This window comes from Podarcis melisellensis, assembly GCF_964234715.1.
Source record: "Podarcis melisellensis genome assembly, chromosome: 1".
In the NCBI taxonomy this organism is placed as follows: Eukaryota; Metazoa; Chordata; class Lepidosauria; order Squamata; family Lacertidae; genus Podarcis; species Podarcis melisellensis.
This window is the reverse complement of record NC_138528.1, coordinates 10,666,493-10,682,462: the sequence shown is the minus strand read 5'-3', so window position 1 is coordinate 10,682,462 and position 15,970 is coordinate 10,666,493. Positions and strand designations below refer to the sequence as shown.

General features: G+C 48.1%; 1 protein-coding gene across 5 annotated transcripts; it reads left to right on the top strand.

Annotated features, from left to right (window-relative positions):
• Positions 1–4,325: 4,325 nt before the first annotated feature.
• ZBTB25 (zinc finger and BTB domain containing 25) lies at positions 4,326–14,187 on the top strand. Of its 5 annotated transcripts, none has more exons than XM_081913671.1 (4): positions 4,326–4,518; positions 6,660–6,839; positions 10,830–13,006; positions 13,775–14,187. In XM_081913671.1, the coding sequence occupies exons 1-3, from the start codon at positions 4,508–4,510 to the stop codon at positions 11,962–11,964; spliced, it is 1,326 nt and encodes a 441-aa protein (XP_081769797.1). In that variant the 5' UTR covers positions 4,326–4,507; the 3' UTR covers positions 11,965–13,006; positions 13,775–14,187. The 5 variants fall into 5 exon arrangements, with proteins under 5 accessions (XP_081769797.1, XP_081769796.1, XP_081769798.1 ...); XM_081913670.1 differs by having other exon boundaries at positions 10,827–13,006; XM_081913672.1 differs by lacking the exon at positions 4,326–4,518 and adding an exon at positions 4,699–4,764 and having other exon boundaries at positions 10,827–13,006.
• The last annotated feature ends 1,783 nt before the right edge of the window (positions 14,188–15,970 follow it).

Here is a 15,970-nt window from a genome sequence, read left to right as displayed (position 1 = left end):
AGATGCTACAAGGAGCAGAGCAATTTCCAAGTGTGGGGGAACAGGGAATTTGGGGGCCACCCAAGCAAAGTGTTTTGTTGTGGGGTTTTTTTTTTAATCTCACCCTCCCTAGAAGCTCAGTGTGCTTATGTATATTTTTGTAATTCGTTTCATACTTACATAAAAGCCACAGTGGCAATTAAGCAGTATGTTAATTAATTAATATTATTCATGGAGGTCCTCCCCACTGCCCCTTAACCTCAGAGAGCATCCTTTACAACCTGCGTCTCTCCTGTGTTCATCCAACACTCTTGTCTACTATAAGGACCACCTTTCTCCATATGAACCTACCCGGACCCTGAGATCACCTTCTGATACCATTCTTCATGGGCTTTCTCCACAAGAGGTACAGGGGGTGGCAACACGAGAACGGACCTTTTCTGCAGTGGCTCCCCGTTTGTGGTATGCTCTCTCCAAAGAGGCTCACCTGGTGCCTTGCTTATACACCTTTAGGTGCCAGGCAAAACTGTTTCTTTTTAAACCAGGCCTTTGGCTGATTGACATCCAATGCCCTTTTAAAATGTGTTGTGCGAGGGGAGATTATTGGATTGTTTTTATTCTGTACTTTATGTTTTTATTTTGTGATTTTATCTTGTGAACCACTCTGAGACCTGCAGGTATAGGCTGGTATACAAATAATTAATAATAATAATAATAATAATAATAACTCATGCCCAATTAACTGGAGGATACCAATTGGATCTTTGCAGCATCAGGGTCACATTTTTAGCTCTTTTGATCCCTGCAAAGCCTGATAACGGAGCGTTTCATCCCCCACAAGCCGACATGCAAAGCACCAGGACTGTGTACCACACCATCTCAAACACTTTCGGAGCTTAGCAAGTAAAAAAGGATACCTTAACCCACCTCCCCTCCAGATGTTTCCTGCAATGCAGGTGGAGTCTAAAAGTGCACGGCACTTTGTGGCTTGGTTTGCGTGTGTTTTAAAATTTTCCCACCCCGGCACCAAACCAACCTTCCTTCTCTGCACTAGTTGCTTAACACGACCCCATCCCCCCCCCTTGTTTGGATGGATTTGGGTCTAGTTTCTAGTTGTTAAAAGCAATAAAGCCTCCTCTGGATTCTGCCATTCCTCCTTCATTTACATGCCCCTCTACCAGAATTCGACCTCTCCACCCCTTCTTACAGAATTTCCCTAAAGATGTGAAATTGCCACATGTCTGTCTAAGCTGGCTGGGACTAACCACTTTGTCTTGCAACTGAACGATACAACTCACCGTTACTTAAGATACTTGCAGCAGAGGTGTAAGCAGGGAAAGGGGTCCTTCTCTTCTGCGTAGAATAATTACATTTCTAAACTGTAACAGCTCCATCCTATGCAACTTCACCTCTTCTTAAGCCATTTAAGTGTAAACTCAGTGAAGCTACAACGTAAAAATAAAAAAAAGACTTTGCAAGACATTTTTCTGTGTGGTCAAACCAAAGATAAAGAGCATGAAGAAATGTGGTTTATTTAATTGTCCTGAATTTCTGGAGACACCAAGGTTTGCAGATGCTCTGCTGAAGGCCCAGTTCATGTTTCAGGGTATAATATAAGCCCGAGTTGAGGAGTTCTTTAAAAACCCAAACCAATGTAGGAGGTTGCCAGGAGGACACAAGGACAATTGCTGCCACATCAAGCAAGAGCCACATATTTTCATTCCAAGGATTATGGCTTCTTATTCCCCTTTCCCACAATTATGCATTGCCATAGGCTTTTCTCTGCCCGCTGCAGGCTGTTATTTGTTTATCCTGCATTAGGCTTTTCTCCACTGATTTGGAAGCCAATAGAGCGTTTTCCCCCTTCATGGATCACTGCTAAAAAGCAGAGACATCACCTTGCCAACAAAGGTCTGTATAGTTAAAGCTATGGTTTTCCCAGTAGTGATGTATGGAAGTGAGAGCTGGACCATAAAGAAGGCTGATCGCCGAAGAATGGATGCTTTGGAATTATGGTGTTGGAGGAGACTCTTGAGAGTCCCATGGACTGCAAGAAGATCAAACCTATCCATTCTGAAGGAAATCAGCCCTGAGTGCTCACTGGAAGGACAGATCCTGAAGCTGAGGCTCCAATACTTTGGCCACCTCATGAGAAGACTCCCTGGAGAAGACCCTGATGTTGGGAAAGATGGAGGGCACAAGGAGAAGGGGACGACAGGACGAGATGGTTGGACAGTGTTCTTGAAGCTACCAGCATGAGTTTGACCAAACTGCGGGAGGCAGTGGAAGACAGGAGTGCCTGGCGTGCTCTCCATGGGGTCACGAAGAGTTGGACACAACTAAACAACAACAGAGCGTTTTTTGCTCTCCAGGTTAAAGATACAAACTGGAAAAACAACAGAAGCGCCCCATAAACTGTGGCCAACAGTTTCAAATAAAGCTTGCCAGGTGCTTCATATGACTGGCAGGCTGTTCACCTTACACAGAACCTCAGTGCAGTTCCCAGATGTGTGCAGATGTGCATTCATACCAGAGACCAAATGCAGGGGCCCCTCATCCCACCAGCTGCAGATCTTGGAGCCTGAAACCACAGAAGAGTGTTGGAAGGGACCTCAAGGGTCGTCTAGTCCAGTGTTTCCCAACCAGTGTTCCGCGGCACACTAGTGTGCCGCGAGACGTTGCCTGGTGTGCCGTGGGAGGAAGGCGGTCGGGGGGGGAGGGGGCGCCGCACGCACCCGCGTCAGGAGCCAGCACTTACCTCCCACGGTGCAGGGAAAGACTGGAAGAGCGTCGCAGCAACGCGCACACGCAGAGCAGCCGTAAAGGGAGGCGTGTGGGTGGAGAAAAGGAGGGAGGGAGAGAGAGAGAGCGGGAAGGGGAGGGGGGAATCCCCCTAGGCGTGAAGGGAGCGCGCGCCAAAGGAGGGAGGGAGAGAGAGAGAGCGGGAAGGGGAGGGGGGAATCCCCCTAGGCGTGAAGGGAGCGCGCGCCAAAGGAGGGAGGGAGAGAGAGAGAGCGGGAAGGGGAGGGGGGAATCCCCCTAGGCGTGAAGGGAGCGCGCGCCGTATGTTCCAAATTTAAAGGAGGGAGGAAGAAAATCCCCACGTGACGGCTTTTGCCTCCAGGACGGCATCTGCCTGCGCCAACTCGCGGCTGAGCCAGGACTTTTCGTACACGTGTGGGCGCTTCGTAGCATGTGCTCGGCTTTGCCCGGAAGCGCTAAGGAAAGCGGCTTGGATCAGAAAGCCTGGGCTCTTGCCGCGCGCGGCATTGTGTTGAAGCATGCTGGTAGTTGGTGGGTTGGGAGAGCCGCAGCACCCCATTTTTTTCCCATACAAACATGGTTAAGATGCTTTGTGGAGTGTCAGTAGGTTGGCACAAACCATGACGTTTGGGGACATTAATCTAGCTCAGGGTTCTTAATACCCTGAGACGTTGCCTGGTGTCCTCTTTGAATAAGCGGGGCCTGAGCGTTCCACCAATTTAGGCCTCCTGCCCGGATGTGATATGGCTCCACCTTCCTCAAGGTGGTTCTGCTTTTAAATATTTTCCACCCTGTCACCATGAGGACTAGCGACTTCTTTTTGTAAAATATAAAATCGCTGCTCCTTGCTCTCGTGAGACTGTGTGTTTTAATTCGAAAAGGGTGTTCCGTGTACATTTGTGCGAGCTGTGCTGTAAAAAAAAGGGGTCTGTATCCGTTTGTCAGTGGCAATTGGATGGCCGGATACTGCAGTGATGGAAAAGTTTTTGAAAAGAAAAGAACTGGACTCTGAACAAAATTTGGAGCCAGATGAGAGCCCAAGTATGAGTGGGCATGAAAAGAAAGCAAAGATGGTTAGCTCAAGCAAATTCTCTGGCACAAGGCAATATAGCGAAAGCTATATTTCATTTGGATTTACTTTCACCGGAGATGCAAACCAACCAACTCCACTGTGCGTGGTGTGTGGTGAAAAGCTAGCTAACAGTGCTATGGTCCCAAGCAAACTTAAACGCCATCTCCAAACGAAACACCCTTCGCTTCAAAACCAGAATGCGGACTATTTTGTTCGCCTGCGTGAAAACACGGAGAAACAGGCAACTTTCATGAGACAAACCTCAAAGGTAAATGAATAAAGTATTTTATAATTTTTCATATTTCTGTTTACTTACTATTTCATAATAAAGTAATTATAAAATACTTTCTTTGTGTTTATTTGATTCCTATTAAAGAGAGTTACTTTATATATAGTCAATATAGGCACAGAGTTAATTTTTTAAACATTTTCTAATGGTGGTGTGCCTCGAGATTTTTTTCATGAAACAATTGTGCCTTTGCCCAAAAAAGGTTGGGAAACACTGGTCTAGTCCAACCCCACGACCAAGCGTCTCCGTGCTCTATTGACTGAGCTGTCCCGGGGATACAACAGCATTGCCCTGTTGTGTCTTTTTTTTACTGCCATGGGAGCAGGCCGGCTTTCCAACCTTCACGTGAGCCGTCGCTGAGAGGCAAGGAATGCATTAAATGAAACGGAAACCCCCCTGTCGAAATGACTCCAAGGTGAGGGAGGGAGGGAGGGAGGCGCGCCAGGGAGACAGGCAATCCAGAGGCTTTGCAGCTGCCTCCTGGTGCCTTGCGCCACAGCCCCCTCCCCTTTCCCCTCCCTCTGCTTTCCCTTCTTCGGCCCGGAGGCGCAAAAAAAAGCAACGTGGGAGCGCGCGCGCGTATCCGGCGCGCCCTTGTTCCCTGCCGTCGCTGCGCCGCCGCCGCCGCTTCCCCGCGCCGAGAGGCCCGCTGCCTGGTGGGGTAAGGGGGCCAGGAGCCGACGGGACGGAGATGGGGGTGCGGGGTGGCGTCGGGGAGCGCTGTGCAATGGGGAGCAGCCCCTCTTCCACCGGAGATGGGGACGGTCGGTCGAAGGGGTGTGTGGGGGGGAACCCAGGAATAGATGCCCGGGGTGGGATGGCTTCCTTGCGCACCTCGCCTTTTGCAGCCGCGCGCCGCGTCTGCAACAGGAGCCGGCGAGCTATTTGCAAGCAAGCAAACCGACCCCGCTGCACCGCCGGCCTTGGCTGCCTTTCTGTGCGCGCGCGCGTGTGTGGCACGTTTGCATTTCCGTAGCTTACTATGGGCATGCGCGGCGGCCAAGGGTTTTGGTTTTTTTGGTAGGGCTGGAGGCGCGCAGGCCAGCGGCACCCCGAGCCAGAAGCGCGCAGGTATTTGGGGCTGCCGGGTCGCCGCCTTGCGCAGGGCCATCTAGCGCAGTATTGGCTGGCAGCGGCTCTCCAGGGTCTCGGGCGCGAGGGGTGCCCTCTCCCTGCCTGCTTGAACTCGGGATCTTCTGCCTTGCAAAGCGGGTGCTTCGCCGCTGAGAGTGCGAGCTTGTGCCCGGTTGCTAGCAGGTTGCAGCCGGGTGATTGTGCTTTTTTTTTAAAGATTGCACCATCGGTAAGGCATTTCAGCAGCCCTGAAAACACGTTTCAGGAAACCACACGAGTGGAGAGAGGGGTCTTGTCCTCTGGTCCTGCTCTTTGTTTGGCCACTGTGAGAACAGGATCCTGTCCTTCTGATGCGCCTGTTTTCCCTCTGCTTTCACTGGAGAAGAGGGGAGGGGGAGCACTTTTAAGAGTTGTAGCCAACTCAGTTGAAACTGCCTAATGCAGCCTTTGGCCAGCCTGGGCCTGATGGGAGTTGTAGTCGAAAACATCTGGAAGGCACAAGTTTGGCAAAGGCTGGTTTAATGTTTCGGGCATTTTGAAGCCTCGTATTTTAGATATTGTTGTTTTAAGTTTGAGTGTGTTTTGTGGTTTTGGTGGTTTGAATCTTATTAGCATTAAAAACAACAACACACAGGCCGATATAGCAAGTATTCCGGATCATGCTTGCTCAGTGGTCAGGAATGATGGGAGTTGTAGTTCCTGCTACCCTGAAATGGACATGCCTTCTCAGGGAGAGTGGGCAGAAGGTAGATGGAAATCTGCAGATACAGTGGTGCCCCGCAAGACGAATGCCTCGCAAAACGAAAAATGCGCAAGACGAAAGGGGTTTTCGTTTTTTGCGTCGCTTCGCAATTTCCCTATGGGCTTGCTTTGCAAGACGAAAACGTCTTGCGAGTTTGTTTGCTTTTTTCCTAAAGCCGCTTGAAGAGGCGCAGTTGCGACGGACCATGCTTCGCAAGACAAAAAACATCACAAGACGAAAAGACTCGCGGAACGAATTAATTTCGTCTTGCGAGGCACCACTGTAGATGTCTGTTTTGCAGTAAACCTGCAAGGGCTTCTGATCCTCAGTTGTCTTGCAATAGCAACAACTATCCCACCTAAATTAGGCAGGCGAAATGAAGAGAGTTTGGGGAAATCGAGAGAGTGTGAAAGGACTGCAATCTTAGTTCAGTTCTTCAACTAGAAGCGAATTCCTAGGCTCAGAACATTCTCAGAGGCCCCTTGCTCTTTAATTTTAACTGCTTGACCTAGGATAGCTCAGTCAGCGGAGCATGAGACCCTTAATCTCAAGGTTGTGAGTTCAAGTCTCATCTAGGGCAAAACCTTCCTGCATTGCATGGGGTGGCGTAATTGACACTTGTGGTCTCTTCCAACTATACTGTTCTTTTGCACCTGACTGCAGCTGGTAGATCTTTGGAGTTTAGTAAAAACAAGATCTCAAGCCTGAACACCCATAAGAGCTCTTGCTTTGTCCTGCAGAAACAGTATGGAGACTGCCAGCCACAGCCTGATCCTCCTGCAGCAGCTGAACATGCAACGGGAATTTGGCTTTCTCTGTGACTGCACTGTGGCCATAGGAGACGTCTACTTCAAAGCTCACCGAGCTGTCCTGGCTGCCTTCTCAAACTATTTTAAGATGATATTCATTCACCAGACAAGGTAAGGCAGTGCATGTCTTTTGGGGCATGACGGATGCAATCACAAACTTGTTTTCTGGGAAGGGGAGGCTTTCAGAGCTTCCAGAATATCTCCCTCACACACATAAGACTTCGCAGCATTTGGCTACCTGGAATGTTGTGGTTCAAAGGGGGGAAGCGAAGAAGCAGATTTAAATATTATACCTGCCTCCAGCCCTAGTAGGAGAAAGATAAAATGGCAGAATCAGAATTGTAGACTTGGAAGAGACCTTAAGGGTCATCACGTCCAATCTCAACTAGACCGTATATGACAGGCTGCCATCCAACTTCTGCTTAAAAACCTCCAAGGAAGGGAAGAAGAAGAGTTTGGATTTGATATCCTGCTTTATCACTACCCGAAGGAGTCTCAAAGCGGCCAACAATCTCCTCTCCCTTCCACCCCCACAACAAACACTCTGTGAGGTGAGTGGGGCTGAGAGACTTCAGAGAAGTGTGACTGGCCCAAGGTCACCCAGCAGCTGCAGGTGGAGGAGCGGAGACACGAACCCGGTTCCCCAGATTACAAGTCTACCGATCTTAACCACTACACCACACTGGCTCTCCATCTCTTGTGGAGAGTTCACCATCTCTTGTGGGAGCCTGTTCCACTGCCAGATAGCTCTTACCGTCAGAAAGTTCTTCCTGATATTTAATCACAGTCTCCTTCCTTGTAACTAGATAGATAGATAGATAGATAGATAGATAGATAGATAGATGATAGATAGATATAGATAGATAGATAGATAGATAGATAGATAGATAGATAGATAGATAGATAGATAGATAGAAAGAAATTTATTACGGTCCCAGACCAGTTTTACATACCATATTAAAAGAGCATAAAACACAATAGAATTAAGTTTGGATTAACAGTCAATTATAACAATAAACAGTACGAATATGGCAGCATATTAGAAATGTGGTTTAGGTCTTAATCTCTAAAAAAATAACTAGAGTTCGCATCTGAGGTCGTAAAGGTAAAGGGGACCCCTGACCATTAGGTCCAGTCGCAGCCGACTCTGGGGTTGCGGCGCTCATCTCGCTTTATTGGCTGAGGGAGCCGATGTACAGCTTCCTGGTCATGTGACCAGCATGACTAAGCCGCTTCTGGCGAACCAGAGCAGCGCACGGAAACGCTGTTTACCTTCCCGCCAGAGCGGTACCTATTTATCTACTTGCACTTTGATGCGCTTTCGAACTGCTAGGTTGGCAGGAGTGGGGACCGAGCAACGGGAGCTCACCCTGTCGCAGGGATTCGAACTGCCAACCTTCTGATTGGCAAGTCCTAGGCTCTGTGGTTTAACCCACAGCGCCACCCGCGTCCCTTATTTGAGGTCTTAGTCTTTGTAATAGCACAGCTTGTTCCCCGGGTTTTATGGCAGCTGCGCAAAATTTGGCCACCCTTAGTGTGATCTCTGGATTCTTGTCCTCTAACAGGGATTTTAAGCATTGAGATTCAAACCCACTTGGGATTTTCTGTATAACAGGGGTAATAAAGACCGAATGTATATCCTCATAAAAACGGCATTGAAGCAAGACATGGGAGACAGTTTCCACCTCTGTCAAGCTGCAGGGGCAAACTCACTCTGCATACGGTTTACACACATATCTGCCCTGCGATAAGGCAGATGGCAGTAAGTTGAATCTAGCGAGGGTGAACAACCATCTATATTTAGATATATGTAGTTTTGACAGATATATTGCTGGGGTAAAACCTCTCCCATTGTCTTTGATTGCTGGGTGCTTATTCTTCTCACTCACATGACCCTGAAATTCTACATCCCATATTTGTTGGCAAATTGTTTATCTTGCTTTCTCATAACCTGCGGGTATCAGTGCCTGTGGCGAAAACCCCAAGCCTTTTAGCTTTTCGTATAATGTACCTTGTAACTTGAATCCTTTGGTTCAGGTCCTGCCCTCCGGAGCAGGAGAAAACAAACTTGCTCCATGTGACAGCCCTTCAGATATTTGAAGATGGTGATCCCTATCGCCTCTCAGTCTAATATTTAGCAGGCTAAACATACCCAATTCCTCATAAGGCTTGGGACCCTTGATCATCTTGGTCACTCTCCTCTGTACATGTTCCAGCTTGTCAACATCTTCCTTAAATTCTGGTGCCCAGAACTGGACACAGTAATCCAGATGTGGTCTGACCAAGGCAGAGTAGAGTGGTACTATTACTTCCCTTGATCTGGACCATAGAGTTCTGTTGATGCAGCCTAGAATAGCTTTAGCTTTTTTTGCTGCTGCTGCATCACACTGTTGACTCATGTGAAGCTTGTGGTCCACCAAGACTTCTAGATCCGTTTCCCATGTTCTGCTAGTAATCCCGGTTTTCCCCGTCCTATATTTGTGCATCTGGTTCTTCCTGCCGAAGTGCAGACCCTTACTGTAATGGGAATTGGGGTTGCCTGTGCATAAATTCCAAACTGCTCCGAGCTGGTTGTATAGCTGGACCTTTCCCCGGTTTGACAGCCCTAACAGCGCGACTGTCTCAGTCACTGGCAGAATCCGTCAGTGGGCGTTTCCTAAACTTCCTCCAACATAAGAATTCCTTAACAGCCAACCTCCTCCTCGCTTCTCTGCGCGGAAGCCTTCTGCGCAGAGTGGGCGTGCCAAGCGGTGGTCCTGCACTCTCCTCACTGATCTCACTGGAAGAGTCTTGGAGCCTCCCCTCTGAAGTACTCTCAGCCTCTCCTTTCTTCCTGGTGTCACCTTGGTTTCCTTCCCCAGCGGAAGCTCTCTCTCTCTCCTTGCTAGTTCCCTCTCCGGCATCATTAGGGAGCCTAACCTCTCCACTCGGCTCTGATGTCAGTTCCCTGACACTTACATTTGTCAGGAGCTCAGATAAAAGGAAACATTATCTAAGATGGACAGGATACTTATCTTTTAAAAATAATAATAATAATAATTGTTTTAGTTCAGTATGCCACGTTTAATGCTTATCCAGCTCTACATTCATCCCTTGTCTTAAAAACAAATTGAGTTTTCCCCCTTTTAAACACTGCCCAATCCAAATCCAAGTCTTTACAGCCTAGCCCAAGGCCGTTGTCAGTCATAAATAGCATGATTAAAAATCCAGTTAGTGTGTCATAAGAAGAGTCTGCTGAATCAGGCCCGTGGCCAGCATCCTGTTTTCATTGGGGCCAACCAGATGTGTGTCTGCATCCATCACTAAGTTTGCTGAAGATTTTCAGAAAATAACTTGATCCTAGAGACCAGAAGGTGCACCCGTATTTTTAAATTTTTAATTCATTAGAAAAGGAAGTAAGATTAAGATTAAGAAATTGGAACAGACATTGCCTCAAATATGAAAGGGAAGAAGAAGAGAGAAATGTGTTAGACCGCATCCAAAAATGTCACCTCTCGAAATTTACAGTATATTCAGCTTGTTGTTATTCTAAAAGCAATCAATTGTGGGGTGTTTTTTAGTTGTAAAACCAAGAAACAAATGAATAACATAAATAAACGAAGAATAACTTGTTCTTAGGAGAAACCACAGTATAATTCCCCTTCCATAAATTTCTGCATGCCGTCAGTTTATTCAAAAGCACAGTATGTTATGACCTCTGGCTATTCCTCAAGGGTAGGAGGAGTCTGGTTTAAATCCTGGTATTGGCTTACGATTGCCTGAACATTTGCATTATCATCAGCACTGGCTCGTGAATGGTCACTACTTATTGTTTGTGCATTCTCAGCTTTAGTATAATTGACAGCTTGTATCTGTATATATTTTTAATTTCATTCCCCTCATTGCTCACACGTATTTTTCTTTGCACCCATGTGTATATAAAAACGCCAACTTAGGATAGCCCTTCATACTTGCTGTTGACTAAAACCTACAAAAGCTTATGTCACAGTGAATATGTTGGTCTTTAAAGTTCTTCTGGATTCTTCATTGTTATGTTTGTCTTCACTCTTAACGGCTGTGCTGCAATCCGCTTCCCTAACGTTCCTCTTTTGTTTCAAGCAGCGACTGCATAAAGATCCAGCCAACAGATATCCAACCCGACATATTCAGCTACTTGCTGCATATAATGTACACCGGCAAAGGACCCAAACAGATAGTCAACCAGACCCGGCTGGAGGAAGGCATCCATTTCCTACACGCCGACTACCTTTCCCGCATGGCTGTGGAAATGAACCAGATGCTGTCGCCGGAGTCCGTGCAGTCTTCGAACCTGTACGGCATCCAGATCTCCACCACGCACAAATCCGTCAAGGGAGGCCTACAGGCGAAGGAAAGTTTGACGAGCCTCGGAACCAGAACCGCCGGCCAAAGCGATCACCCCCAGCTGCAGCTCTCTTTGGCTATTGGGCTCGACGACGGCTCTTTGGACCAGCAGCTTTCTCGTCCTTCGCTCCCTCCGGCTGCGAAGCCGGCAGAGGAGCTTCCAAACGCTCCTGTAACTATAAAAGAGGAGAAAAACGACCCGGAACAAGTGGTGTCTCAGAGCCACACCTCATCGTCCCCGGATGTCAGCGGTCCAGCCTTTTCCAGGACGAACCTCAAGGTCCATTTATGCCAGTACTGCGGGGAGCACTTCGAATCCCGGAGCAATCTGCGCGAACACCTCTTCACGCACGTCTCGGGGTCGCTGCCGTTTGGGGTTCCGGCCTCGATTCTGGAAAGCAGCGACCTTGGCCAGCTGCAGCCCCTGCACGAAAACCACGAGGCCGCGGAAAGCCACCGGCTCGGATCCTTCCTCCGGAAAGAGGACGAGCGCCACCTGGAGCATGCGGCTCACGGCAGCTTGGAGCCTCTGCCCATCGGCCAGCTGTCTCTCGTTTCCAAGGATTCTGAGCCGGTGGAACTGAACTGCAACTTTTCCTTCTCGCGGAAGAGGAAGATTAGCTGCGCGGTTTGCGGCCACAAGTTCCTTCGCAAGAGCCAGCTGCTTGAGCACATGTACACCCACAAAGGCAAACACTTCAAACTGGGCCGGTGCCAGAGACTGGGCGGCGCGGCAGCCCCTAAATTTCAGCTGCTGGGCAGCAGCTGGACTCCGGTGAAGAGCACCGCCCTCTCGCAAGCTCACGCGGATTCGCATAACGCGCCGGATCCTGACCTCTCCCAAGAGAGTATTGACACCATACTGGTTGAATAGCTCCTTTCCTTTTTCCTGTATGCGTTTTTTGCCTGTGAATTCCTGCGCTCCTTTCAACGTCTCTCTCATTGTCGCTGAAGGTGTTTTCTGTCTTCTTGCAAAATAGGAATCGGCAGACTGAAAGCCCTGTTCTGGGTTGCCCCGTGGACTCGGTTGCGCGGCTGTTTCTCACACTGCTCCAGTAACATATGCACTGGTGAGACCATGTGGTAAGGGGCAGGTGACATGGCTGTGCATTGCCACAAAATGCAAACTGAATTGAGTGCACTGCCACACTTAAAATCATATGAGATGCCAGATGTAGGTACAGATAAGAATGCAGCTTCAAAAGAACAATTGGACATGCTTATATTGTGCTTCCAAGTGTTTTCTTTTGCAAGCGGGACTTACTGTCAGAGCTGATTGCAAGCCCTGCTTTGTCCATTTGCAGGAGCGGTTTGAATGCAAACCACACCTGCAGATGGACTTCAAGGAGGCTCTGCGACAGGTTTTCCCCAAACTTTGGTCTCCTGCAGTTTTTGGACTACAACTCACATCATCCCTAGCAAGCAGGTCAGGGATGTTGGGAATTGTAGTCCAAAAACAGCTGGAGGCCCAAGTTTGGGAAACCTTGCTCCGTGATGAGCCCCTTTGACAGTGGTTCTCTGGCAATGTCCCTCCAGTGGATCTCGCATGCCCTGGACTAGATTTCAGACCCAGGAAATATCCCTTTCAGAGACCGAGGAAAACAGCTAGCAGGGCCAGAGATCTCATTCCCTCTATGGCAGTTCCATGTGTTCACATAACACATTTTGTGCTAGCCCCAGCATTCTTACAGATGGAATATTCTGTAGAGTTTGTTGTATAGGGCTATCGCCAGTGGATAGAAAGAGTAACATAAAGTGGTCAGGAGCAGTCGTGCCCTGAAGCCACTTTCGAGGGCTGCACCTGGATTGAGTTTCGGCTGCCCCTGCTGCATCTCTGCAGGATTCCCCGTTCTGGCCTCACATCCTCCCAAAGAGCTTCCACCCGGGAGGCTGATTTTGTGGCACCGGTTCTTCAGGTCATAGAATCATAGAGTTGGAAGAGACCACAAGGGCCATCGAGTCCAACCCCCTGCCAAGCAGGAAACACCATCAGAGCACTCCTGACATATGGTTGTCAAGCCTCTGCTTAAAGACCTCCAAAGAAGGAGACTCCACCACGCTCCTTGGCAGCAAATTCCACTGTCGAACAGCTCTTACTGTCAGGAAGTTCTTCCTAATGTTTAGGTGGCATCTTCTTTCTTGTAGTTTGGATCCATTGCTCCGTGTCCGCTTCTCTGGAGCAGCAGAAAACAACCTCTCTCCCTCCTCTATGTGACATCCTTTTATATATTTGAACATGGCTATCATATCACCCCTTAACCTCCTCTTCTCCAGGCTAAACATGCCCAGCTCCCTTAGCCGTTCCTCATAAGGCATCGTTTCCAGGCCTTTGACCATTTTGGTTGCCCTCCTCTGGACACGTTCCAGTTTGTCAGTGTCCTTCTTGAACTGTGGTGCCCAGAACTGGACACAGTACTCCAGGTGAGGTCTGACCAGAGCAGAATACAGTGGCACTATTACTTCCCTTGATCTAGATTCTATACTCCTATTGATGCAGCCCAGAATTGCATTGGCTTTTTTAGCTGCCGCGTCACACTGTTGGCTCATGTCAAGTTTGTGGTCAACCAAGACTCCTAGATCCTTTTCACATGTACTGCTCTCAAGCCAGGTGTCACCCATCTTGTATTTGTGCCTCTCATTTTTTTTGCCCAAGTGCAATACTTTACATTTCTCCCTGTTAAAAGGTGTGATTGGGTAGTTCAACCTGCGATGCGGAGGTGGTTACAAGACTGCCCAGCCTCAGGGGAAGACTCTCGTCGCCTCTCTGGATGAGTTGCTGTCCACGAGGCTTGTCTCAAATCAGTGACTCCTGCGGAAACACACAGAATTGGTCCCTCTGGGGAACCTTTGGGAGACAGCAAAGGAAGTGATGAACGAGATCAGGTTAAAAGCAGGCAGAGCAATGGATAGATGTAGCCTACAGCCCACCCATTCCAAATTCATGTTTCTATACACTCAAGAGAGGTGCAGAATCCTGCATTTGTCCCTCTAGGCCTGAGGTTCTCCAACACTGCTTGGAAAAATCTTTTCACATGTAAGTGGTGTGTTCCTTCAATTCAGGAGAAAAAGGCGCAAGTCTGTCAGTTTTTGGAAGTCTGGGAAATCACGCAGCCTTAGGAACACTAAGGCTGTTCAGGAATCTCTTGCCCAATGTGGGGCTCGAACCCACAACCCTGAGCATTTGGGGGGCTGGACTAGATGACCCTGGTGGTCCCTTCCAACTCTTAGGATTCCTTGATTCTGTCCCAGCCCTACAAGTTTTCCAGTTTAGCCACAAAGGGGCATGGAACCTTTACCAGCAGATTGGTGCAATAAAAAGCTCTGCCCTTGCTAGCTTTAGATAGTCCTGTGTGAGTTTTTTTCTCATTGCACTATTTCATATTAGTTGCTGACCCATTTCTTTGGATTTGGATACATTGCGTAAGATAGATTTCTTCCCCCTTACAGCACAACCTGTAGATTCTCTCTAACTGTTTGCTCCCAAAGACTCCAACCCCATTTAAGTTATTCGCTCCGTTTTTATTTTTACAAAAAAATGAGGAATAAAACCAAAATCTTCTGAATCTTCCATCGGCTCGTGCTTTCTATTTTCTTGTAGAAAAACTGATTATGCGGTTGGTTTGCCCAGAGCATTGGAGAGGGGGGCTCCTTTTTGTAGGTTACAGTATTTGGTCTCAAAGCAGCTTCCAGGAGATTTTCACCATAAAACCACACTCGAAAGCGTTTGGTTGTATCGGACCAAAGGCCTGGCATATGTAGCAAACCAGGAGGTGTGGTAGGAAGAGGCATAGTTCTGGATTTGGCCCAGGTTTCTGTGTGAATTCAAGCAAAAAGTCCTCACCTCTAGCTTTTGTCTTCTTGTCAGATTTATTACGTGTCAGAACTTGATCAGCCAGCAGGTGGCAGCAAGGCGCAAACAATGTTCTTTTCTCAAATTAAAATGTGAGTTTGCCAGTTGTAAACTCCACTAAAAGGCCTTTTGTTATTCCACACATACACACCCGCTCCACGCCTCCCACTGTTCTTCTGCAACAATTCTCTGACACACAATGAGTCACCCAGATTTATGAGGGAATTTTGAAACACATGTCAGAAGAGCATGAAGAGGAGGCGGGAAATAATTTTTTTTTTTTTTGAAAAATGTGTTTTTACTGAAGGTGGGAAATACTTGAAAGCTTTTCTTTTGGACTGTAATGGCAAGGAAATGCAGTCTTGAATTCTGAGCGCTGTTTTCCTGCTGGATTCTTTTTGATAACCCTCGCCTCCTAAAACGTGTGTCTTGTTTTCCTTTCCCCACCTCATCCCTTCCTTTTGTGCTGTCACCTTTCGGCAGTGGCGCTTTTAGGGCAGAGAGGTCCACAGCTCCACTCAGAATGAGCAATGATCCCCCAATGCAACAGGGCTAGCTCACCACCATTCTGAAGCAAGTAATACATGTTGCCCTATATAATAATAATAATTATTATTATTTAGTATTTATACCCCGCCCATCTGGCTGGGCTTCCCCAGCCACTTAGGGCGGCTTCCAAAAAAATATTAAAATACTGTAATACATCGAACATTAAAAGCTTCCCTAAACAGGGCTGCCTTCAGATGTCTTCTAAAAGTCTGGTAGTTGTTGTTCTCTTTGACATCTGGTGGGAGGGCGTTCCACAGGGCGGGTGCCACTACTGAGAAGGCCCTCTGCCTGGTTCCCTGTAACTTGGCTTCTCGCAGTGAGGAAACCCAGTGTCCGGGTAGAATGATGGGGGTGGAGACGCTTCTTCAGGTATACTGGGCCTTTGAGGCCGTTTAGGGCTTTAAAGGTCAGCACCAACACTTTGAATTGTGCTCGGAAACGTACTGGGAGCCAATGTAGGTCTTTCAAGACCGGGGTTATG